Source organism: Natrix helvetica (assembly GCF_964273705.1).
Source record: "Natrix helvetica genome assembly, chromosome: 16".
In the NCBI taxonomy this organism is placed as follows: Eukaryota; Metazoa; Chordata; class Lepidosauria; order Squamata; family Natricidae; genus Natrix; species Natrix helvetica.
In genome coordinates, this window is record NC_138563.1 from 120,296 (window position 1) to 146,241 (window position 25,946).

A 25,946-nucleotide genomic window follows, 5' to 3' on the forward strand; every position below is an offset into this window, starting at 1 on the left:
GTGACTGTGGATTCTGACAGACACTTGTGGGACTCTACAAATAGTTAAAATTATTTTAATATTCCAAGTATTCCCATGCTCAAAATAAACTTTTCCCATTTTTATGCACAATGATGTTTTGCACAGCAAAAGAAAGGGCCTCACTGGCCAGTCATTTTGGCTTCAGTTCCTTTATGATTAATTCTGACATTATGTCTCAATTTGTTTCATTTTAGTTTGACAAAAATAGAATGACCTTAAATAAAAATGCCCAGGGTATAACTTTAACCAGCATGTAGAAACTCTATAGAAAGGTTTTCTGTTAGTTTTTTTCTGCTAGTTGTCTAAGAATTAATTGACCTGATTTAATTCTCCAGTTGTTGACAATAAAAAATATTTTTTAAAAAATTATTTAAATACATTGTTGTAATTTCTGTTTACTTTGCTCCAGAATTGTCTTCTTTATGTGTTACTAGGTAATAATGTTTCTAAGAATTAGTACGACTATATTTTGCTGTAGTTTTTTAACCAAGAGGGTGAGCTGGTGCTTTTCAGGTTATTTTCTACTGGTGAGCCTCTTTGGAAACAGGTTTTTTTCCCCCCTTGTCTGCAGATGAAGAATGACTGGGATCTGGTTTAAAATAACAATGGAGAACATTTTATCTTTGTGAATCCACCATTTCTTGATGTTTTGTTTGTCTATTTCAATTATTTTTAAGGAATATATAGTATATAACAGAATACATCTTCCAAACGCTTTACTTTTGCATGTATGTAGTTTTTCAGATTGATATATCCATCCTCCCTGGCAGGGGAATTGCATCCCTTTCAGTATTAGCAACAAAACAGAAGAACTAAAGCCCACGAATGAGGTGGCTTGGACCCCCTGATGATGCTTCTAGTATTGAGCAGGAGGCTGCTCCCCCACATACACCCCTGCTTTCTTGTCCTCGTCTACCATTGCCTTAAAAGTGGAAATTCCAGGTAGCTCTCCTGGTTCAAACTGCAGGCTTGGGCCTGTCCTCAAGTGTGTGTGTGAAATGCTTCCCCTGTGCCTCAAGTATATTAAAACATTGGTAATGGCTGTTCCCTTTGATCTCTGCCAGTCCTGGCTGAGGAGCAGGGGTGTAGTGGTGCACAGAAGGGAATTGGTTCCCAAGTTGAATATTGCTTGCATTCTAAAGAACTTAGATTCTCTAACCCAGTTCCAGGCAAGCAGTTTTGCTAAATGCTGCATTGGAATTCTTGGTGCCATAACAAGCCTTTTCACACAGATAGCCTCTTGAGGCTTTGAGGAACTTCAGTCGGGCTTCCTTGCCCTGTGTTAGAGGTCTCCACTTTTCTTTCTGAACCATATATCACCCGTCTGAAATAGTATATAGCAGTGATGGCGAACCTTTTTTGGCTCGCATGCTATAAGGGGGGGAGCGCAGGGGGGGTTGTGTGCAGGCGTGCCACACCCACAATGCAACACGTGACCCTCTTAGTGCGCATGCGCGCATGAGAGGTGCTCCCATTTTCTGCATGCTCCAGAGGCTTTATAGGAGCTCGGGAGGGTGAAAGCAGCCTCCTGAAGGTCCTTGAAGACTCCGGAGGGCTTAAACTGACCCTACGAGCAACCCGGAAGTCAGTTCCCGAACTTCCGGTTTGCTCATAGGGCTGTATTTTTTCGCTCTGGAGGCTTTAGGGAAGCTCTTGAAGCCTCCGGAGGGCCTCCAGGGGGTGGGTGGAGGCTCTTTTCGCCCTACCCAGGCTCCTATAAAGCCTCTGGAGCCTGGGGAGGGCAAAAAATGGCTTTAAAAAAGGCTGAACTCAGCTGGCCAGCTGAAGGGCAACGCCTTGCGTGCCCTGACAAATGGCTCCGCATGTCACCTGTGGCACGCGTGCCATAGGTTCACCATCCCAGGTATATAGGGTCTCCTGCTCAAGCAGGGGTTGGACTAGAAGACTCCACTGTCCTTTCCAATTCTGCTATTCTGCTGCTTCTTGAGACCAGGTCAGGAATATCTAGATGCCAGACAAGGTGAGTCTTTGGGCGAATCCTCTGTAGTATGATGGGCTTATGTTCAGGATGGAAGCTTTACTATACTTCTGTTTGACAAAGGGAAACCAAGTGGCATCTGCTGGTTTGATTTGTGGTTGGATTACTTCTTGACAGAGAGAATTGCAGTTTCCTATTTTGTATCTGAAATGCCAAGGAAGCTTGTTTCTGCTTTCCCACAAGCATCATTGCTGGCTCCGCCTCTACCATCAAGCCCCATGCTGAGTCTTTGTCCTTCTCCTCTATAATAAGCTGCATTCAAGGCGGGCACTGTGGCCTCCAAAAATAGCTCTCTTCCGCTTGACCAAAGATGCCCCGAGGTAGGGAGACTAGCGAAGCAAAACATGCAGTACATTTGTTTGTTTTGCTGTGGAGTTAAATTTGTCCTCTAACTGGGAGGGAGTGGGAAGGAAAAGAATTTCCGGAAGAGAAGCAGAAGAAAATACCTGCAACTGTTCAAACTTCCTCTCTAGGTTAGTGAATCTGAGAATAGCTTTGAAAGAATAAAAGGGACATACCCCAAATAAGCTCCATTTGCTGCCTTCAGAGCCCGTTCGATGTGGTTAAGGCGTCAGGCAAGAAACCAGGAGACCATGAATTCCAGTCTTGCCTTGGGCACAAAGACCTTGAGCCAGTCACTTTCTCTCAGCCCTAGGAAGGAGGTAATGGCAAACTTCTTCTAAAAACACTTCCCAAGAAAATTGCAAGGACTTGCCCAGGCAGTCTCCAAGAATCAGATATTGGGGTGGGGTGCTTCTTTAAAGTAGATAAGCCCTTTAAAAAAGCCCTTTAAAACACTGCTGTGTTTGGCTTAGGGTGCATCATACCAAATTCCAAAGTTATTCTGACAGTTTTCAGCTAATTCTTGGTTTTGGGAGATCCCTTAACAGGATCTCTTTCCCTATTGCAGCATTTTCTAGATTTAGATAAAATTGAAGAAACAATTTGTTTCAAATTAGGTAATTTTGTATTATCCTATGTTTGCTTATTTATTAAGTATCCTACATATAGGGATCCTTCACAAAGGGAAAAAACAGTTCAACCTACCAAAAACAGCACCATAAAAATCAGATTAGGAACACAAGTTGAAATAGGGAAGAAAATGGTAAGTGAGCAGCTGTCTACCCTAGACGAGTTCAAATCACCAGGACTGGATGGATTACACCCCAGGGTTCTGAAGGAACTGGCAGGCGAGATCTCAGAACCACTGAACTATATCTTTCAGAGATCCTGGAGACCGGGGAACTGCCAGAGGACTGGAAAAGAGCTGATGGGGTTCCCATCTTCAAAAAAGGGGAAAAAATAAATCCAAGAAACTATAGATCTATCAGACAGACCTCAATACCAGGGAAGATTCTGGAAAAGATAATCAAGCAATGAATTAGCGAACACCGTAAACAAAGTAACAGCCAAAAGCCAACATGTGTTTGTCAAAAACAGATCATGCCAGACTAATCTTATTGCATTCTTTGACAAAGTGACAAAATTAGTGGACCAGAGGAATGCCGTCGATATAATTTACTTGGACTTCAGCAAGGTATTTGATAAAGTAGAGCATAACCTACTAGACAAAGTAGAAAAATGTGGGTTAGACAGCATCACCACCAGATGGATTCGTAACTGGCTGACCAACAGCACTCAACATGTAGTCCTCAATGGAACTGCATCTACATGGAGGGAGGTATGCAGTGGAGTACCCCAAGGCTCTGTTTTAGGCCCAGTACTCTTCAACATCTTCATCAATGATTTGGATGAGGGGATAAATGGGGAACTCATCAAATTTGCAGATGACACCAAGATGGCAGGAATAGCCAACACTCCAGAAGATATGCTTAAGATACAGAAGGATCTTGACAAACTTGAACATTGAGCACTATCTAACAAAATGAAATTCAATGGTGAAAAAAGTAAGGTTCTACATTTAGGCAAGAAAAACAAAATGCACAGGTACAGTATAGGTGGCAGTAGTAACTATGAGAGGGATCTTGGAGTCCTAGTGGACAACCATTTAAATATGAGCCAGCCGTGTGCAGCAGCTGCCAAAAAAGCCGACACAGTTCTAGGCTGCATAAACAGAGGGATAGAATCAAGATCACGTGAAGTGTTAATATCACTTTATAAGGTCTTGGTAAGGCCACACCTGGAATATGGCATTCAGTTTTGGTCGCCACAATTAAGAAAAGATGTGGAGACTCTAGAAAGAGTGCAGAGAAGAGCAACAAAGATGATTAGGGGACTGGAGGCTAAAACATATGAGGAACGGTTCCAGGAACTGAATATGCCTAGTTTAATGAAAAGAAGGACTAGGGGAGACATGATAGCAGTCTTCCAATATCTCAGGGGTTGCCACAAAGAAGAGGGAGTCAAACTATTTTCCAAAGCACCTGAAGGCAGAACAAGAAGCAATGGGTTGAAACTAATTAAGGAGAGAAGCAACTGAGGAGAAATTTCCTGACAGAACAATTAATCAGTGGAACAGCTTGCCTCCAGAAGTTGTGAATGCCCCAACACTGGAAGTCTTTAAGAAGATGTTGGATAGTCATTTGTCTGAAATGGTATAGGGTTTCCTGCCTAGGCAGGGGGTTGGACTAGAAGACCTCCAAGGTCCCTTCCAACTCTACTATTGTATTGTATTGTATTGTATTGTATTGTATTGTATTGTATTATTGTATTGTATTTTAACTCCAAGAGTTCTCAAGTTGGTAAACAAACGCACTACGTTAAATAAGCAGAGAGTTGGATTTGAAGACCTCCAAGGTCCCTTCCAACTCTTGTTATTCTGTTTTATTCTAAATAGCAACGACACAATAAAACAAAATTGTTCCGAGTTAAAAGAACTGAAGTCCATTTTAAGGGGATCTGGTAAGTCATTTTAAGACAGTTTGGAACAAAACCAGTTCAACATGTTTTTTGTTCTTAGGAGCAATAGTGATTTTCATTAAATGCCCAGAATTGGAAAAGGAAATATGAATGTACATTCAGTTTCTTAACGTTGCTTTTTAAGATATATATATAAAAAGAGCTATATTTATCTGTTAGAAGCAGATCAGAAAATTTTCTCTCTTGATTAGGAAATGATCACTTGAAACTTCTAGGCTGGACAGTCTCCTGCTTTGACAGGGAAAGTGGGAATGATTCTGTACAAGGGAGTGGGTTTTCCCCCACAAAGTTGTAGAGGGCATAAAGTGAGAGAAAGGGATAAAGTTACATTCAGACTTGCAAAATTCCATCACTACAATGGTTCCAATAAAAGTAGCATCTATGGCACTGGTTTCCTGGTCCGGTCGTCTACTTTATAAAGCTGGCAGAGGTCAGTATTTTTATTTGCATCTTTTCAAGATTAACCAAGCAGCTTTCTGTGACAGGAATAAATCCTCTAGCTAGAAGAGTTGCCTTCTCTCTAATATTTCTTTGGACAGCAAAGTACAGATAGAGAAGGCACAGCAGGAACTCTGCCAGCCTCTGCTTCAGCTTGCATTCCTTCTCTCTTCCTCCACTCCTATTATAAAAGCCCCCAGCCAGGGAGGGGTGACCCCATTATACCATCCCTGCTCAGGCATGCTTCAAGACAGCTCTTGGCTTCTGTGTGAGGAAGGCCTGCTGGAGTCTGATAGGGCTGGCGTACCCAAGTATGCATAGCTGCTGTTTCAAACTAATCTTCTCTAGCAATGTTGGAGGGCATCATTCATCAGTCCCAATTTATATACGGTATATACTCGTAATAACTGGAACTGTGTTTTGCTGTTCAAGTTGAAAAAAAGCTGCTATATAACACAGAGAATTAAGTAAGAGTAACATTTCCACCATTCGGAGACTTTGACCTGGGATGGTCTAACTCTCACTCAAAGCTGCTCAGCTTCTGAGGATGTCCTTATCAGAGCCTTTGTGACAGGCTACCCTTCGATCCTTCCAACAAGACCTCTTTTTATAACCATTAGCCAGATTTCCTGAGGCTGCTGCTAACTTGTTTTCTTGGAGAAGGAAACAAGATTTGGGCAAGATCTTGGAGTCATATTCCTTTACCTAGTGCTCTTCAGATGTTTTGGATTACAACATTATCACAGCAAGCAGGTCCAAAGACCACAGGACCTGGGTTAATTGTTGCTGCCCAACAATTCTGGAGATTAATGAAGGTTGCAAACAACTCCATTTTCAGCTTTCCTACACTCTCAATATTGAGTTCTAAAATAATTTTGATTTATTTGTATCTAAATTGCAGCATTTATTTATGAGAACTCTCCTCCCACTTTCTACAAATATGTTTTCTGCAAAAAGTATAGTCTTTATTATTTTTTTATACATGACAGCAACATCAGTTTGTATAAAAATGAGATGTTTTCTTTTACTGTACTTAATTTGGAACTTGCTCACAATGGACTTTTATTTCTTTTTAATGTCCATTTCCATTTTTTGTTTTAATCACTCTAATTTGCTGTTGTCAGTAAAGCTAAAAATCTTGCTGCTTACAAATGCCAGGTCATGTGTTAAAAAAGCACTAGCTTCCACTATAGAAGGGGGTTACTTTACATCCTCTTATCACACCTAATTAATGATTTCTGCCTTCAATTGTTCAACACTGTAGCTCTTTCCAAAATGATTGCCAAGTTTGCCCTTTGTTGAGAGGGAATTTACTTCTGGAATTTTAAACAGAGGGCTCTGCCTGTCCTTGAATAAACCACACGTTTATACCACTTACTTGCAAAAAGAACTAATGTGTGATTTTTTTTTATGATGGGATCTTGCTCTTTAGCCTGTCAACTGTAAATCCAAGTTTCTGGATTTGTGTTACGACTAAAGCAGCTTGGCAACAAGACACCATCCTAGAACAGCAGAGTGAGCGCTCTGTGAAACACCAGCTTCCAGGGAAGGGGAGCTGTTGCTGGCAGCTGCATGCAGCATACAACCATTGCCTGGGTGTCAGTTTCACCCGCCCTGCTTATTCCACAGGAGGAGGAAGGTGTCAGTTTCACAGAGGACTGGAGGACTGAATGGCCCTCCTGCGGCTGCTCATTTCCAAAGGGCCCATTGCAGCAAGAGGGGGGGGGGGAGAGAGGGAGGCCTCCAAGGAAAAGCCAAAAGCCGCGCCTTGCAGTAGCTAGCAGTCCTCCTACACGCACAGCTGCTGGCCAGTTTTTCCAAATGTCCTCTCCAAACAGCAGCAACATTTTATTTTTCAGAAAGGAATCTGATTAAAATTTATCCATTCTCTCTGCTTCTGCCTTCTGCAAGGAAGACTTCGGCACATGCAGAAGAGCTGCTTCAGTTTATCTTGCCTTGCAGGAAGGAGAGTCTTGGAGGCATCTGATCACCAAGACACCCCCCTCCCCCCGTACCACCACCCCCAGTCCTAGCCTGCATTTCAGATTCCAGGCTAATCAGAGGGGATATTTAGGACACGGACTTCTTTCCCTCCTTCCTGTATTTCTCCCACTACACTCAAGAATAGACTCACCCCCTTTTTTATGGGGCACACAAAGACACTACAATGCTTTCTACGTCCAAGAACTCTTTTAAAATTAAACACGCTCTTCCGGGTACAGGGGTAAGTAGTGAATCTGCCTGTTGTTTTGACGTGTGAATGAAGGTTGAGTAACTTTTTGCCTAAGATTTGGGGAAACGGGGAGAGGAGGAGGAGGAATATGACTATGAATATATCTTCCGGTTTTCTACTGTAATATTCTAAAATGTAGCAGAGGATTAGATTACTCTGTAAAATGCTTCTAGTATGTAGAGGGTGATGTGTGAGGTCCGCTGCAAGGGTCTGATATGCAATGGGTTAATTATACAGTTGTTACACCTGGTGGTTGTGGTATGCATATGGGGAAGTTAATTCTATATTTTGTGCAAATTTAAGAATGTTTTAAAGTGGCACCTGTATTATCCAGTTCTTCAAAAAGTAACGTGTACTGAAATCATTGGGATGCAAATTCTGTTAACTGTATCCCTGCCACAATGGCCACTAACATCAATGTGTTCTCTTGCACAACAGAACGGATGGACAGCACCATTTGTAAATAAATATCTGTCCGTAAGAAGGGATGGAAATACAATAAAGTTAGGCGTAATGACTGGATATCCATAGCATTATGTTGGGAAATAATTTCAATATAGCCAACTGTTTGTTTTTGTCTTCTTTTAGAAGATTTAGACTACTGCTGCAATTTCAAAGCACATTTCTATAATTATTTTGGGTAAAGATCTGCAGGAGTTCCACGTCCAAACTCTTAAGTTGATTCACAGCACTTTTCTCCCTTTTTGTTTAAAGCAGTGATAATTTTAGAAATGGGTGTTTGTTTCTGTACGTTATGTACTTGGCCATGGAGCGTTTCAGCAGGGCAACTTTCCCGTTAATGATTCACAAACATTTAGAATGTTTTTTCAGAAATCCTGCCGCCTGGCTTTAATACTTCTTTGGCTTTTGAGCTGGTAGCTAGGAAACCCAGCCTCTTGGCCAGAGTGCTTCATTCCAGGGTTCCTGCTATGACCAGGCGGCTGATCTCAGGCTGCTTCTTTAGAACAGCTAAGGAGAGTAATAAGGCCAAATAAAACAGGTTAAAGTCTGTGATTCTAAAGTGCTTGTTTCAAAATGCTTGACATTTTGTCTAATTAATAGTTTGTGTATATTTTTCTGCTTCAATTGTCTTTGCTTTTCCAAGAAAGGTCTGGTTTTTTTTTACTATTACATGAATTCTCTTTCTCCCTTCTGATATTCTTTGCATGATCAAGCAGTTTTCCAAACTGAGGCAGTAGTATGCATGACGGAAGTCAGCCAGCCCAAGTGCTGTAACACTCACTGGAGCTGAAGAAACATAAATCAATCTAAAGTTTATGAATAAAGGAGAAGATTTGTAGCTCAGGGTTGACGTGAGGAGTCCTTGGTGAGCTTGCTTGTTATTTTAGATTGACAACCCTCAATCTAACGTTTAGAATGTAAAAGAAATGGTAGGACAGACATGTGCTTGATTTTACTAGCACTGTCAGAGAAGGTAAGGGGGAAAATCAAAATACTGATCTCTTAAATTATACTTGGCCTTGAAACTTTGTGTAGTGCAGTGGATAGAGTATAGTCTTGTAAACTGCCAATATCTTGTGAGACCCCCCTCCTTTACAATTATGAAAATAATATGCAAAATAATCCCTTGTCTCTTTTTTCCACCAGCACTAAAAGATAACAAGTACTTTAAGAATATCCAAATATGTCTTACTAGTTCAGACTAAAGATCTTTGCTTCTAGGAAACACAATTTGTGCTGCACTGGTGACCATCTTCATTTCTTTCTCTGCAGCCCAGGAGTCCAAAGTCCCCCCCCATGAACAGAAAGAGGAATGGAAATTGTCATACTCTCCAGTGCATTGCAGGTAGTGGGGAAAATGGGCCAATATGGGCATGCATGCACATGGATGTCAGTCTTGGGCTACATTTCTAAAGCATGCTGAGATTGCATGGAGAGGAAAACCCAGAGCTAGAAATGCTCTTAAAAACTGAGTCAGACTTTTTATTGCAAGGAGGATATGAAGGGTTATTACTGTACAATGGTTCACTTGAGGTCATACTGCTACATTATTTCTCATATATAAAATACATGATCCTTCATTACATACTTAATGCACGTAACTCATTAAATATTTCACATACTACCTCCAGATATCCTATGAAGTGGCACTTAAAAATGAAAGACAAAATCCTTGTAGTCGTCCTTCAACTGTTCCTTAACTGTTTATTTCAGGTGAATATATCCAAGCAGCAGCAAGTCATGTTAAAAAAAGCAGCTCTTCCCAAGATGGAGAAGGCCGTATTCCTGGCACACTTTACTGTACTAATCTAAGAGTGGCCTTCTTACCAGATTTCTCTCCAAACAATGAGGTGGGTTTGGCAATTGATTCATGGTTACTAATAGCACTTCAGGTTAAGCCTAAAAGCAGAGAGCAGCAAGTGAGCAACGAGAACGGAAAGGTAGGAAGAAAAGATAGTTCAAAAGTGGTGCAGGCACGGAACTCAGAAGAGCAACACAGAATGCAAGAATTCTTGGGGCCTGATCAGTAGCAGAATTTTAAGCCTGCCTTCACAGAAGGAATATTTTCTGTTGTATTTCTGCTTTGGGTTTGAGTTACGTTTCCATTCTATATTCAGCCTACAGAATCAGTTGAAATCCAGTGTGAAAAGAACACTAAGAAAGAAATCAGAAATATAAAAAACCAATTAAAAATTATTTCTTTTCCTTCTAGAATGACCCTTGCTGTCTGTTTATGTGCAGTGATTATGAAGTGGCCCTACCATGTATTGGAAAACTGGTGGCTGGTAGGTTTAGAGGACAAACACCTATTTAATCTTTGGGTTTATAATAGCCAACTATTTTGTTCTTAGATAATTTTGCTCAAGATGCAAGAAATCAATCAATGCTTCTTTTCCATTTCACAGAGATATATTCATGGAAATATTGTTCAGCTTGAAATACCTCTTCCAATCTGTAATATTTTCCATGGAATATTATTTTTCTGTTGTTCATCTGAAGAACAGAGACAGAATCAGAATGTAACTGTTGGGAAGGACTTCATCCAGTTTTAGACTTGTAAACTGCCCAAGGCAGGAAATTGTTGTCTTATTGCTCTGTGAATTGACACTGCTATTGGTTATTCTAATAAACAGTCTTTCCCTCACAACAGCCTTCCTTCTCCTAATAACATGATTTCTGTTCTCACTCAGTGAATAGTTTCACAAAAGCCAAGGTGCTAACGAGCACATCTACACTGAAGTTCATTCCTGAGGAACTGATCATTTACTGCCGAGATTTCCGGGTGTTAAGGTTCCAGTTCCATGAAAATGGCTTAGAACCTCAGGCCTTCCAGGTAAGTTGTGGAGGTGAATTCAACAGAAAGACATCTAGTAAATGGTGAGTCTAAACACAGTCCTTCTGCCAAAAAATATTCTCACTCCGCATTCAGAAATCAAATATTTGTATGACCCGCCTTTTTCTGCAATTAAGAGAATACGCAATTCTTTGCCCCTTCTGGCACTGGAAAATGCAAGCTGGCACACATTAATTCTTCTCAACATGGTATATATCTTAGATATGAGAATCATTGGCCTCATTCATTGGCATATTTTATTAACTTCTTAAAGGCAGAAAAGCCTTCTCTTTTAAAATAACATATTACTTTTTTTTAACCCTCGGTCTGGATGCCACAGATGAGTGGCACAATAGAAATTTCTAGTCTCGCCTTAGACAGGAAACCAGCTAGATGACCTTGCTCTTCCATAACTTTGCTTTCCAGGTGACAATGGCCATTGCACAAGCTCAGGAGAACAGTGGCAGGGATACCTGCTATGAATACCTAACTCTGAAGAATTTGGGTAAGTAGACATAGAACCCTAGAGTGGGAAAGAGAGCTTGGAGGTCTTCCAAGTCCAACACCCTGCCCCAGGCAGGAGTCTCTACACAATCTCAGATAAACTGTTATCCAATCTTTTATTGAAAACCTCCAGCGATGGAGCACTTGCAACATCAAAGAAACAGGGAGATTTCATTGCAACATGCATCTCAACACATTGACCTCTGTGTTTTAGAGAACAGCTGCCTGGCCAGGCAAGACATACAGCTGCAGGAAGAATTCTCAGTAGTGCTTTTTGAGACTCTCTGTGACTGGGAAAAGGAGCTGAAGCGTCTCGGTGCAGCTGGCTGGCGAGTCAGCCCAGTCAATGAGCGCTTTGATATGTCTACCAGGTAAAGATCATTTTCAGGAGAATGGAAAGCGCTTGGCCACCAATAGCAAATGATGCATTGAGGGCATATGTGCTGATGGAGAAGTAACAATGGAAAGATGTGAAGCCAGGAAGAATGGGAGACAAAAGTTGTCGCTTAACCCAAGGAGCCTACATCTGGAAGCTCTTGCAGCAATAGTGAAAAGCTAGTTAGTGTTTGTTCTGTGTAGCCAGTTATTTATTTGCCTCTTTTTTTTTAGTAGAATCTTCTTAAACCCCAGGTATTTTAAAAGTATGTAGTCAGAGTCCAATAAATTAATATTTTAAGCTGTCTTGCTGCAGCAAGAATCAGGCATTGAATTAACTAAATAAGAGTGTAGCAGTAAATACGAGATTGTCCTTTCTGAACACATATATTAAAAATATTTATTTGGCAACCCGGTTCCTTCCAGATGTGTTAGACTAAGTCCTACCCTGCCCATACTAGCTGGGGATGGTGGAATGTAACTAAAGGGTGCCAGGTTGCAGAGAAGTACTTTGTAAAGTTTGATTTCAAATGTATTTGTTTCCTTTTAACAGCCTTCCCAAATACCTGTGGGTCCCCAGTCGATTTCTGGACAATGAGCTGAAAAGAGCCTTTGTGCACTTCAACGAAAGACGAATACCAGTTGAGTATAAGACTGTGATTAGAGTGTGCTGTGCCATGCACAAGAACGAGAGGGCAAATGAGGGAGGGAGCCTTTCTGTTAAGCCACAAGCAGAGGAGCAGTGGGAGGGGACATTTATTCCCCACAAAGACTGAATACAGCATGATTCCAAGTTCCTACAACCTGAAAGACAAGGTTAAAATGGAACCAGGTAATTAGTGATTCAGTATAATGAGGAAACTCACTTACTATATTAGTATATTGTGTGAATCATGCTAACATTAAACCACAATAGGGTTTATTTCTAAGAGCATAGCACGTTCTATGAAAATTAAGACGTGTGCTTTTTAAACTTGCATTTAGCATCATATGGAAACCCAGTCTGTGAGCATGAAAGAGGAAATGTTTGCATGTTGGAATACCTATCTAAATAACGTAAAATCATTTAGAATAAAAAGAGGGAAGTCTGAATTTGAAGATCAGAAAAATCTTGCTCAGAACTCACGTTTTTCCCCTCTGTTGTTATGACCAGAGGTTGTGCTGGCATCACCCGAGAGGCAGTGATCTTCTTAGAGCAGCTAACTTCCACACTAACTCAGATCCAGAGAAGGAAGATATAAGGTATATGCCAACGAGAGAAACTCATAGCTAACAGTAAGACATGGAATTTTCTGCTCTTGAGAAACCAAAACTGGTTGAAAGACAGGGATGACTGGGGTGGGGGGGGGTGGGGGGGGGTGGGATGAATTATGCTAAAGACTGTGGGACAGCTGGAGAGGAGGTGGAAAAGGGGGTCAGGACATCAGCAAAAACATAGAGAAATTATTACTTCTATAGCTCAAAAAGTCTCTCCTGGCCCTAATGTATGCATCACTTGGTCAATCTTGGGCAGGTCTTGTTGGGGGAAAAACCACCCACCAAGGCTTGCAATTTCAATATGGAACTGAACTCCGGTCCATCTTTTACCTGGGGACCAGATGTGAACTGCAGACACAAAGGATCCAGAATGATATAATCTCAGCAGCTTTACAGAGTTGCATTTTCACACAGCCAAAGCTCAAAAATCTGTAAACTTTTGGCAGTGTCAAAATTGTGCAGTACCTTAGACTCCTTTTTTTAAAAAAGTCTCATTTTCTGGAATATTACCTTCACCCTCCCTATTTCTCTCTGAAGGGCAATAGAAACGCTATTGTTTGCTGGACATTCTCAGTGTGTAATTGTAGAAGCAACCGCTGACCTTCCCAGCCTTCCCGAGATCCACCAGTCTTACTCCAAACTGTGGAACCTGAGCCTTTGCCTGACTGGTAAGCAGAATCAGAAGACAATTCTCCTTCTAAGACGTGTGCCACACACACACATTTTAGCACTAGCAAGGACAGACCAAGAGATCTCTCAACCCAATCATTAATTATGTGAGAATGCCTGCATAAGTGAATGAAAGATACGAGATGACAAGTGCTCTACTAACATCAGATCATTAAGCAATTTTGTCAGCAAGAAAATGGCATAAGCAACCAGATAGGTCCCTTCCAACTCTGCTATTGTATATTACTGTATATTATTGTAATATAAGACATGGCCTTAAGAAAGCTATTCTTAGCTTCAATTCTCACCTAATTTGTGACAATTTCCCACAAAATGTCAGTAAAATTACTCCAAGCATGTTGGCATATTTTTTTTTAATTGAAAAAGTTTTATACAAACAAATTTTCCCCCTTTTAACCCCCCCCCCCCGGCCATACAATGTAAATCACATACAGATACTATGCCCCCTCCCCTCCCCCCAACCCAAAAAGAATTTCTCATTCAAATATTATACCAAATATTTTACCCCCTCCCCTCCCCCCGTCTTAAAGTAGATTACTCATTCACATATTGTACCCCCTCACCTCACCTCCCAACAATCATAATATAAGTTTCTATTAAAGTAACAATAGCCCATTAATCCCATCTTCTAAGTTAATTAAACATATATAAATCATAATATAAATTTCTCTTAAAATAACAATATTTCATTAATCCCATCTTCTAGTTTAATTATGTCTATATATTACCCCACCCTCCACCCTAACCCACCCTCACCTCCCACTCAATCCCCCCCCCCCTGACTTCCGCTATACACCACTCTAACAATTCCAAGCATCCCATGTATTATTTACTCTGATCATCTATCAGTCTAAACATTCTTACCTAAAGGCTACATAATACCTACTAGTCTGGTATTTATTCTGTATATAATCAATCCATTTTACCCATTCCTGTGTATAATTCTCCTGCTTCTGAGCTCTTAAAAAAGCTGAAATTTTTGCCATTTCGGCGAACCCCGCCACCTTCTGAATCCATTGATCAATTGTCGGTAAAAAATCTTTTTTCCAATGTTGCGCGATCAACAACCTAGCTGCTGTGACCTTATACAAAACCAATTTTGTTTCCCCTTTAGTAAAGTCCTTAGTTATACCCAATAAAAACATTTGCGGAGTAAATTGTATTCTTTTCTTAAATACATTTTGCATAACCCACCATATTTTTATCCAGAAAGCTTTAACCTTGTTGCAGGTCTACCATACATGAAAAAAGGTAGCATCTAGGCACCCGCATCTCCAACATTTTGGTTGAACATTTGGGTACATGCATGATAATTTTTTAGGATCTAAATACCATCTGTAAAACATTTTATAAAAGTTCTCCCTTAAATTCTGTGACTGTGTAAATTTAACATTCTGAACCCATATATGTTGGCATATTTTAAAATCTATGTGAAATACTTTAAACTCACAAAAAATAATACATGGCATAGGGCCTGAGGAATCTCCCATGGCATCCACCCAGTTGATTTGATCCTACAAGGTTGAAATGCTCCAGGTTTCTTCAATTAAAGAATATTGTCTCTCAGGAGGAACCGAAAGGGCATCTTCTCCACCTTCCAGAATGAAGTCACCCCCCCAAGAATTAGAGGGCCCTTTTCTGCTGTCAAGAGCAGCCGTGAAGATCTGACTCTTCATTTTATTGCAGTTGCCCTCTTTCATCTATTTTTTTACTTTATTGATTCTATTTTTAGATCTATGATACAGCTGATTCATTGGGCTTGGAAGCCTAGGATTCTATTCCTAGGCCTTTAATGAGACTTCTGTTATAAAAAGGTGTAAAATATCCCCCCTTTTCACAAAACGTTGGTGTCAAATTTAACTTCAGTGATACTTCTTGTTTCTCCCAGATACATCTGTTGCATCATCTGATGAGAAATGGCTCTCAAGTCTGGAAACTACACGGTGGCTGGATCATGTACGGTAAGAGGTCTCTCAGACTTTTATGATAGCTGCCTGGACTGGAACTAGCTATCCCGTAGTTAACTCTCTCAATCACCGATTGATTAACAAACAGGTTAATTCAACACATTAATTCAAGTAAGTATTCTATTTTCAAATGCAAAGCCTATACATACACAGAAATTATGATGGGAAAGCTCTGGCTCTATTTCTTGCCCTCTTTCAATGAAATAAGGAGGCCTGTCTCTTTTGAAAATTTAGAAGATTGTTTACAAAATGATTTCTAACTTCCTTATGATTTGAGAACTAGTTCTTGCAAGATGAATCCTCCTAATTACTTAATCTTGTGTTTTAAAGGCTGATTTTAGTTAAGAGAGGTAATTTTAGATTGGCCAAAGAACTGCTATGAAGAGACTGCAGGGAAGAACTTAATATTTGATTCACAACGCGGTCGTTTTTACATCATTTTTTTAAAAGACCAATGTTAGCATGCAGATATGAAAACCTTTCAAATGATTTATATTAAATATGACTAGTTATTCAGTATATAAAAGAAACTGCCACACAAAGCGTATTCTTCAGAAAGACAGAAGGATAATTAGCAAAGCAGGAAAGATTATATGAGACTTGTACCTTTTGGCTTCCAACATCTTGAGAAGTGCTACCTTCCTCGTCTAGGTTATGCTTGAAGAAAGCCAGTGAAGTGACTCTTCTGCTAACAGAGAGGAATCGATCAATTGTACTGCAAGGTAAAGTAAGTTCCTTGGTCCTTAATTCCATTTTCAAATAATTGCTTGACAATTGTTTGACCATTGTTTGCAAACTGTAATATATGGGTTCACACAATAAACCATAATTTCACACAAATGATGCTACTTTTGAGAAAACACACTTCCCAACCCAGTTTGATTCCTCTTACGAATAGGATGAGATACCTAGATGACTAGAGTCTAAGTAAATCTACAACAAAAATATTCAAACAAGCTGATCAACCCCTCCCCCTAGGCCTTTAGTAAAGTTGAAAACAAAAACAAAGCCGGTCACTAGCTACAAAGCCCAGTGCTAAGGGATTAAAACCAAAGAGATGCGGCTTTAATGGGAAACCCTTGTTCCCAAGGTCATATTGATTTCGGAACAGTGCCAAAATCTCAAATGGAAGTACCTTCAATCGGATTTCACTATATTATTTCTGTTTATCCATAAGTTTTTAAACACGATCTATGACATGTTTCCTATTACATCTTTGTGACTATTATAATTTTTGTCTTCTTTTCTATTTCTAGTAAATAAAATCCATTTCTCTGCAAATTAATAATTATGCAACAATACCATGGCTTACAAACGCTTTTTGTCTGTTCCATTTCCTCCCAGAATCAAATGACAGAGATTTGAATTGTTTGCTGGCTTCCCTAGTGCAAGTTCTTTCAGATCCCTATACGAGGACTATACATGGATTCCAGAGTCTGATCCAGAAAGAATGGGTAGCAGCTGGCCACCCTTTCCTGCAGCGTCTCAATGTACTCCAGAAAAATGACCATGATGAGGTCAGTTTCTTCTTTTAAGAGCTAGGATGAAATTGTGCCTTTAGCTATTTGAAATAAAATGTGTATACGTAAAATAAAATGAGAGTTGTTTTCGTGTAGTGGTTAAGGTGCTGGCCTAGAAACCAGGAAGCCGAGTTCTAAGCCTCTCTTAGGCATGAAAGCCAGCGGAATGACTTTAGGCAGTCACTCTCTCTCAGTCCTACCCACCTCACAGGACTGGTGGTGTAGGAAAAATAGGAGGCAGAAATATCAGGTATGTATTCAGCCTTCAGTGGACCAATCAATCAATAAAACAGAATAAAAATCTAATGAAAACAAATGAAATGGATTTGCAAGGAACCTAAAGAATGGAAGGGACAGCCCAAACCACTTTCTGCCTTTAAAAAAACACGGTGCTAGCATCCACTATGAAGCATTCATTTTACAAAATTCCTCATTTCAGAAAAAAAAAGTTACATACAAAACAGATACGGATTAGAGGAGGAGGAGGAGGGGGGGAAATCACTTCATTGTTTAATCTGTTGTAATTCTTTTTTTTTTAGTCACCGGTATTTTTCTTGTTCCTGGATTCCATATGGCAACTGCTACAGCAGTTCCCACAATCTTTTGAGTTTACGGAGGCCTACTTGATGGCCATATATGATAGCTGCTTCATCCCATTTTCTAGTACTTTCCTATTCAACTGCCAGTGGGAACGAAGTCGAAAGAATCAGGTGAGCCAAGATTGGCATTATTTGTGAAAAATAATGGCGTTTTGTCCTAACTCCTTGAATATTAAAATCTATGAAAATAGGGGAGAGAAACATGTGTTGGAAATGATTGGTTTCTCTTTCTTTGTATTCAGAATCATTTTCTCAATCAAATTTACACTCCTATCAATGGCTGGCAAGAAAATCTCTGCTTAGAAATCCTGCAAAAAGGAGGGTATTCTGTCAAGAATGCAGGGCACACAAATTTGTCTACAGTTTGGAACTGGCTACTCAGATCCAACCCCTGGCAAATAGCACAGTTCAGGAATCCCTGGTACAATGACAACAGCTTCAGCAATGGAGACACTTTAAACAAAAAAATCCTATTCACAAATGGTGACAGGGTGCGTATTAATAAATGTAAGGTGCTATTTTTTAACATTTGGCTTGCTAGATTCAAAGCCAACTATCTTTTCTACATTCTTTTTCCTCTAGATGGAAAACACTTCTTCAGAAAAATGGACCTTGTACGTTTTTTCAAAAGGGTCTCTCAGTTTGCAAACCCACATTTTTCCTTGGAAAAATGGGACCCTCTCCAAAAAGAGTTTTCGTGTTCAGGCACTGGAGACTTCTAGAGAACACGAAAGGTCTTGGAAGGCCAAATCCAATGACAGCTTCATTTATCATAACGATTTGCTGCTTCTCCCATCACATTCAGGGACTTCAATACGTTTATGGAAAAGGTGTTATCTTCGGGGGAATCCAGAAGTTCAGGTACAAACAAAAATCCAATAGAAAAAAGTCTCAGCTGAAATAATAAATTGCCAAATATAGTTTTTGAAGTGTGTGTTGTGTGTGTGTGTATGATGGAAGTTTGTAAAAGATGTTCAGCATTTTATCTTTACTGCCTCGGTTCCAAACATTGCACAGTAATGAAAATTATTTTTCAAGTGGGCAGTGCTATTAATTTGCATTGTTCCTAAATCATTTTAGCCCATTCACTTGTATGCCAAAAGCAATTAAAATCTAAACACGCACTAAGGTCAAAAGACCTTGCATGTTAAAAAATGACAGGTGTGTGTTGCAGGAATCATTTGTGTTCCCTTTCTTGCACTTGCACACAAAGTCTTGGTGCCATCCACAATCTGCTCCAGACATGTATCCTGCTATCCTCTGGCTCAGCAGATGAGCCAATTTATTTCTGATATATATGAAAATTACTTATTAAAGGTCATACACTGCTTACTCTTCTGATTCTGGTGAACTGGAGATATGGTAAAAGTGCCCATTCCATTTGAAACACTGAAGCTCCCAAGAGATTGTGGGCAAAACATTGCTCTTACATCATCCTACCTCCTGGCAAGATTTTTCTTAAACAATTCCCCCATAGAAACTGCTCTATGGGTAACAATTCCCTCACCCCCCAAAAAATGGTGGGAGAGGAAATACTATCATCTTTTCCCTCTTGTATTTGGTTGGGATAAGGGGATTTTTGCAGAAGTCAAGGACAAGCCTTGCAGTATCCTCAATTGTGGAAAATATTTTGAAGTTGATTTTCTGTTTTATGAAATTCCAAACTGCAGAAAATTTAATTTTCTGATGCAATATTTGGATTAAAAGCATACTTCTAGAAATCCTTCTTGTTACATCCTCTTGGTGATATATTTGTGTCCTGTATTGTTCAACACACACATGGAGTATAAGCGCAAAAGATAATTAAAAATGGCATATATAGTAGCAGCAGCAACTATTTTGTAACTTGAGAGTTTAATATCAATGTATGTCATCCTTCAGGTTGGCCTCTTTGCTTCCAACGTTGTTAAACTCACGGAAGAACTGGATCTTCTTCAAAAGCGGCTAACCTATTTGCAAGCAAGAGGAAGTTATAGTATAGCTCTGGAAAATGCGTAAGAAGGCTACAACAGTTCATTAAAAATAGTTCATTCTTGTCCTCCCATGGATGATGAATTCGCTTCGTGAACGTTCATGGAAAACGTGAGCTATTGCTTCTCCGTCATATGATACCACCCACCACAAGCTGGGTTTTAGAAACTTCTTAAATGAGGCATTGTACTTTATATATTCCATGCACAGTTTTCTAAAATGAACATCCTTCCAAATGAACTAACGTTCTTATGCTGCAGAGACAATGGCATGCTATATACTTACAGCCCTGGAATACAGAAAAAGATTAATAGGAACTTTTTTTAAATTGCCTGCCTTCCGGCCTAAGAGGTAACCTGTAAATGTATTAATAATTGTTAAGTAGCATCAAAAGCTGACTATACATTCAGTAGACAGAAATCATCAACCCTGGAGCCACAGACTCAACATGCATGATACACTGTTGGACAAAAACATAATCCTTTTAGCTTCCCTCTTCGTATATCAAGCTTATTGTTTATTCACTCAATGTGTACTATCTGCTGTATGTATGCATGTGTGTATATATGTACTGTATATGAAAGTTTGTGTGTGTTTGAAACCTTCCATATCTCTTTAAAGGCAAAAGTTTGTCATAACTTCAATTTTATATTATTTAATAAGCTTTGGTTCAGAAGCCTTAACAACAAACAGGAAATTGCCAATTTCAAGCTAATGGCTTTATAAATAAAATAAAAATCTCTGTAAACAGCATACACCCAAACTGTGGTCAAGAACATTTGTGTATTTGATGAAATGGGGGTTGTTTTTCTCTCTTTGTCACAATGTTACAAGGACAAATTGGCTTGCCACAACCTATATGCAAATTTTCCTTTGTATGTGTCAAACTGCAATCCAGAGTATATAGGATTCATGCCATTATTTCATACTCACTTCATTTGTTTGTGTGTGTGCGCTATATACACCTTTTACTATTTATTTTGACTTTCTTCTCACCTAGACAAAAATAAAAGAAAGAGCAAAGCTTGTTTCACCCACCTTAGGCTAAATCATTTGCCGCCTGAAGATGCCTTTCTTAACCAACTTTGGAAGCAATTGCAGAGGAGCCTTCATCCCCTCCTCTGCCAGTGGCTTTTCCTTGGCCAGACTGGCCTAGAAACACATTGAGCTGGGGGGGGGGGGGGGGGGGGGAGAGTAAAGGATTACTATCTGTATAAAGATCTGCCGCATAAGTATTTGGGGTCTAAATAAAACTCTCTGCCTATTTAGCATGAAGCACATAAACCACCTGCCCGACCCAGGCATGTTTCTTTCCTTTTGCTCAGTCAGGCAGTTCCCCCGGACCTCGGCCGCACTCTGCCTATGCTCAGAAGCATTTCCTACTCCATCCAACCCTCAATGTGCAAGAAACAATTACTTTGCACTTTCTTCACTGCCTGACGATCCGGAGGAGGCCGCGACGGCGGTAAAACCACAGGACCCATCATCCCCAGTCCCGGGCTTATTCCTACCCTTGCTGGGCCTCGACCACCTCGCGAGCCCAAACACGGCTTGGCTAGAAGAGGCAGAGGCGCCAATGGCTGCCATTCTATTTGGAGAGGAGGCTCCCACAAAACTTAGTTACTCAAGTTTTTTTCTCTTTTTCTGCCTTCTTTTAAAAGGCAACGATTTTCCCCTCAGGAATTGGCGCGAGAACGAAACAAAAAGGAAAAGGAAAAAAAAGCTGAGCGCGTGAGTCGCTACTGCGCCTGCGTGGTGAAAGAAAAAAGCGGGAAAGGGCGAAGCGGAGGAGTTTGGGATAGGCTCACGCTGATTGGCCAGGAGCAGTTTCCCTCTTCTGGGCGGACGTAGCATGACTGATGGACCACGGAAGTTCTTGTTTTATGCCACGTTATCGCTGTCGAAATGACGCACGTACGCAGACGCGTTATTGTGATATAGTGGCGGGTACTTCGTTAGTTTTAATCTGAAGGCTGACTTCCGCGAGGAGATGATTATGCGCGTGAGTTGCCCGGTAGCTCTTACAGCTATCTGCCTTCCACGGCGAGGCGTCCGAGCTTCCGCCCGGGAACAAGATGGCCGCGGCGGCCACGCTGTGCCCTTCATAATTTCCGGCTAGGATCGGAAGTGCGAGTGAAAGCCGGGAAGGGCCCGATCAAGATGGCGGCGGGCCCCATCTCGGAGCGGAACCAAGGTAACGGCGCTGGGCTCGGGACGGTGCGGGGTGGCCGCTCCTCAGGCCCTCGTGAGGCGCCTGGCGGAGTTGCGGGCTGGGCACCAGCCGCCCTCCTCCGAAAGGGGCCGCAGGGCCGCGGGGGGGAGGGTGGGCTGGCTCCGCCACCTGACCGCCGTCTCGCCCGCCAGATGCCACCGTCTACGTGGGCGGCCTGGACGAGAAGGTCAGCGAGCCGCTCCTGTGGGAGCTCTTCCTCCAGGCGGGCCCCGTGGTCAACACCCACATGCCCAAGGACCGCGTCACGGGCCAGCACCAAGGTAAGCGGGTGGCGGCTTCTCGGGCAGCCCTCCTTGGCCAGGGGGCCATGCGCTGCTGGGGCGACCGAGGGCAGGGATGCCCGGAGGAATCGGCTGCCCTCTCTGGGTTGTGTCCTTCCAGGCTATGGCTTCGTGGAATTTCTCAGCGAGGAGGACGCTGACTATGCCATCAAGATCATGAACATGATCAAACTCTACGGGAAGCCCATCCGGGTCAACAAGGCCTCGGCCCACAACAAGAACCTGGATGTGGGCGCCAACATCTTCATTGGCAACCTGGATCCGGAGATTGACGAGAAGCTGTTGTACGACACGTTTAGCGCCTTCGGGGTCATCCTGCAGACACCCAAGATCATGCGTGACCCCGACACGGGCAACTCAAAGGGTTACGCCTTCATCAATTTTGCCAGCTTTGATGCTTCAGATGCTGCCATAGAGGCGATGAATGGACAATACCTCTGCAACCGCCCCATAACCGTCTCCTATGCCTTCAAGAAGGATTCTAAGGGGGAAAGGCATGGCTCAGCAGCTGAGCGCCTCCTCGCTGCGCAGAACCCCCTCTCCCAGGCAGACCGGCCGCATCAACTGTTTGCAGACGCTCCACCCCCACCTTCGGTGCCTACGCCAGTGGTTACCACCTTGGGACCGGGAGTTACTCCTCCAGGTACACCTGTTCTGGGGCTGGTAGCTTCCAGCAATTGTTTTTTCACACTGCTTGAGTTATTAATTTCTGAAAACGTTGACGAGTGATGCAACATTTTGCATAACGAGGAGGTTATTGGGTGGTTTCTCTAGTATTTCAGGGTGTTTATGATTTTCCATTATAGGCATCCCCCCGCCTGGATCATTTCCTCCACCAGTACCCCCTCCGGGAGCTTTGCCACCAGGATTGCCTCCAGCCATGCCACCTCCACCCATGCCACCAGGAGCTGGTGCCCCAGGACCTCCATCTGCAGGAGCCCCCGGTGGGGCGCATCCTCCCCACCCACATCCTTTCCCTCCTGGCGGGATGCATCCAGGTACGTTTTGTGATTTGGACACCTTTCTTCCTAGCAGAATACCAACTCTGCCTTTGGGAGAGTTTGGGAACAGTGGGGTCCAGCTGTAAACCAGCTATACGATGTGAGTGAGATCTTCCTGACACAAATTGCCGATCTGTGTCTTTGGAACAGTGTGAAGGAGTGCATGAGAAATCCCTGCCTTTTGTTGTCTTCCCAGGGATGCCTCAAATGCAGGTCCATCATGGAATGCCTGGGATGGGCCCACATCACCCTGGACCTCCAGGGGCAGGAGGGCAGCCACCTCCGCGCCCACCTCCAGGCATGCCCCATCCTGGGCCACCCCCCATGGGCATGCCACCCAGGGGACCTCACTTTGGATCTCCAATGGGTAAGTGGAAGCCAAGGTCTCAGCTACTCTCTTTCTTCTCTCCTCTTCTGGCTTAGTGCCAAAAGGGCATATGGGAGGTGTGAAGGGTATCAACTTTCCTAGAAGTGGCTTCCACCCAAAGAAGGGAAACGCAAGCAGTTTTTCTCAAATCCCTCCAACAATGCAATAGCTCTGATTCCCTTTCTTCCTGAAGCACTTTACCCTCACAGCTTGATGTGGTCTTGGGCTTCTGGGTGCCATTTGATTACCCACATGTTTTATTTCTCCAGGTCATCCTGGTCCCATGCCACCTCATGGGATGCGTGGGCCGCCTCCCTTGATGCCACCCCATGGATACAATGGCCCCCCTCGACCCCCTCCCTACAGCTACCAGCGCATCCCTCTGCCACCTCGTCCTGCCCAACGGCCCATGGTGCCTCCACGGGGACCTATGCGGGGGCCTCTCCCCCCCTAGGCCACAATAGGTCACCAGCCTGCCTGAAAAAACAGCCGCCTCCTGTGGGTCTCTCTTTTTCTGTTTTTTTTTTTTTTGGGGGGGGGGGACCACAAACATTCCAGCAAGCAGAATCTCCCTCTTCTTTAGTGATGAAAAATATGGTCATGTCTTTAACAGCATTGAGAGTTCATGCATCCTGATTATTCCCTGTGTTCCCTTAAATAAAAGCTGGTTTTTCACTTTTCCCTTTTTTAATGAGCCGGTTTGTGAAACCCAACTGAAAAACTGCTGTTTTGAAATAAAAAATGAGAAGGTTTTCTGTAATGACTTTATTTGTCTGTGGGTCCTGCTGCCCTCACAAAGTTGGAAGGGGCTCAGCTCCTTCCAGCAGGGAGACAAGTATATTGGGTAGGGAGAGCATCCAATTTAGTAGGACAGGTTGGGCTTTCCAAGTGTCATACCCCCTCCCAGCTATCAGACTACTTTTCTGCTATTACCTTATTGAATGTTTAATATTGGGGGTGGGGAGTTCTTGATGCACAGATGTAAATGCCTTCCAGGCACAGTGGCCGCGAGAGATTTCAAGAAAGAGGAGCTGAAAGCCAGCATGATCCTCACAAGCTTTATTATATGGATAAATATTTCAACATTAAGTAGGTGCGGTGTATTCTGCCATGGCAAGGGGCTGGCTTGTAAACCTTTTATAGTTGTGCACAAAATAAGATGGGTGAGAAACCAGTGAGATGCCATACCTATCAGTGAGATGCCATACCTGGGAATTCCTCATTGTCTACACCTGGCATTGCCACCTGCCTGCATTCCCAGAAAACAGTCCGTGCCCCTTGCTATTTTTTATAGTAAAAGTTCATGCAGTGGTTAAACTTGGAGTTAGTTTGGCCCAGAGTATATAGGGTTGTCCTTCCCTTTACGACCGCAGACTGTGGGAGGAGGGAACCCGTGCAAAACAACCCATTCTTACAACTAGATCTTGTGTGCCCTGAGTCAGTTTGCAGAGTGACGTCCCCTCTGCAAGGAGCTATGAACCACCACTTGAACCCAACCATAGGCCATCTTCCAGAAGGCCTTAAACAAGATGCCAAACTCAAGTCTGAAGTCTGAATCACCCCCAGAGACAGATAAAGCTGTCGATACAAAAATAACAGGGATTGACTTAGTTGACAAGATGCAGAAGACCCTCCTTCCTGAGAGTAAGACTGGGATGGAAGTGGCTTGCTAGGTTGGAGTGAGGCCGAAGGATAGTGGTGGCTTCCACTGGTGTAACCAGAAAGAATGGTGTAAAATCTGTGAAGCTTCCTGGTTTCCACAGTCGGTGTGATCACAGGCAAAGAACTGATAATTATCCCACATTCTGAATGTTAAAAAATATCCTGTTAAGGAAAATTCAACACCTCACAACAGTGCTGCGTTCAGGCTTAATACTGTCTCTGTGCTCTCTACACATCCTTTTCCAAGCAGATAAAACACATATTTTAATCCCTGGTTGTTGTGTCTTGGGGAGTGAGAGTGAGACCAGGATGTGTTCTATTTTTTGCAGGATTTCTAAATTTCAGGTTTTTAGGTGGTTGTTTTGTTTTTTTTTACAAAGAACTGACATACTTTTGGAAAATGTCATAGGAGTGACCTGCTAATATACAGTAAATATATATATATTTAGTGAAACTATATATATTTAGTGAAACGCACATGTTTTTAATAGCATTTATTGGGGGGAATGGGTGAGATTGGAAATTGGCTAGAAGAAGACAGTTGTTGTGAGAAATGGACTTGGACCTCAGTGAAAAACATTTCCAAGGGGCAGTTTTCTGAATAGTTCACCGTTTTCTTAAGCTCTCCGGCCAGAAAGATAAAGGGATAGTCT

At 42.1% G+C, this 25,946-nt stretch overlaps 2 protein-coding genes and 1 long non-coding RNA gene across 6 annotated transcripts; 2 read left to right on the plus strand and 1 right to left on the minus strand.

Moving 5' to 3' along the window:
* The first annotated feature begins 7,048 nt into the window (after positions 1–7,048).
* Positions 7,049–20,662, plus strand: MTMR11 (myotubularin related protein 11). 4 transcript variants are annotated; one of them, XM_081967927.1, is made up of 17 exons: positions 7,051–7,562; positions 9,306–9,378; positions 9,747–9,883; positions 10,246–10,318; positions 10,724–10,866; positions 11,293–11,371; positions 11,585–11,741; positions 12,299–12,386; positions 12,899–12,987; positions 13,540–13,670; positions 15,581–15,653; positions 16,311–16,381; positions 17,004–17,176; positions 17,719–17,889; positions 18,021–18,269; positions 18,361–18,639; positions 19,660–20,660. In XM_081967927.1, exons 1-17 carry the CDS (start codon positions 7,506–7,508, stop codon positions 19,774–19,776), a joined length of 2,160 nt encoding a protein of 719 aa, XP_081824053.1. In that variant the 5' UTR covers positions 7,051–7,505; the 3' UTR covers positions 19,777–20,660. The 4 variants fall into 4 exon arrangements, with proteins under 4 accessions (XP_081824055.1, XP_081824053.1, XP_081824056.1 ...); XM_081967928.1 differs by lacking the exon at positions 7,051–7,562 and adding an exon at positions 7,622–8,571; XM_081967929.1 differs by lacking the exon at positions 18,021–18,269 and having other exon boundaries at positions 7,049–7,562; positions 19,660–20,662.
* LOC309399817 lies at positions 18,655–21,508 on the minus strand. Its single transcript, XR_014176573.1, has 3 exons — positions 21,167–21,508; positions 20,683–20,745; positions 18,655–19,727 (listed from the first exon to the last, which is right to left on the minus strand). It is a non-coding gene; the product is annotated as an uncharacterized lncRNA (long non-coding RNA).
* A 247-nt stretch (positions 21,509–21,755) lies between these two features.
* SF3B4 (splicing factor 3b subunit 4) lies at positions 21,756–24,391 on the plus strand. The gene is made up of 6 exons (XM_081967931.1): positions 21,756–21,943; positions 22,114–22,242; positions 22,364–22,906; positions 23,070–23,261; positions 23,461–23,631; positions 23,901–24,391. Exons 1-6 carry the CDS (start codon positions 21,910–21,912, stop codon positions 24,083–24,085), a joined length of 1,254 nt encoding a protein of 417 aa, XP_081824057.1. The 5' UTR covers positions 21,756–21,909; the 3' UTR covers positions 24,086–24,391.
* The last annotated feature ends 1,555 nt before the right edge of the window (positions 24,392–25,946 follow it).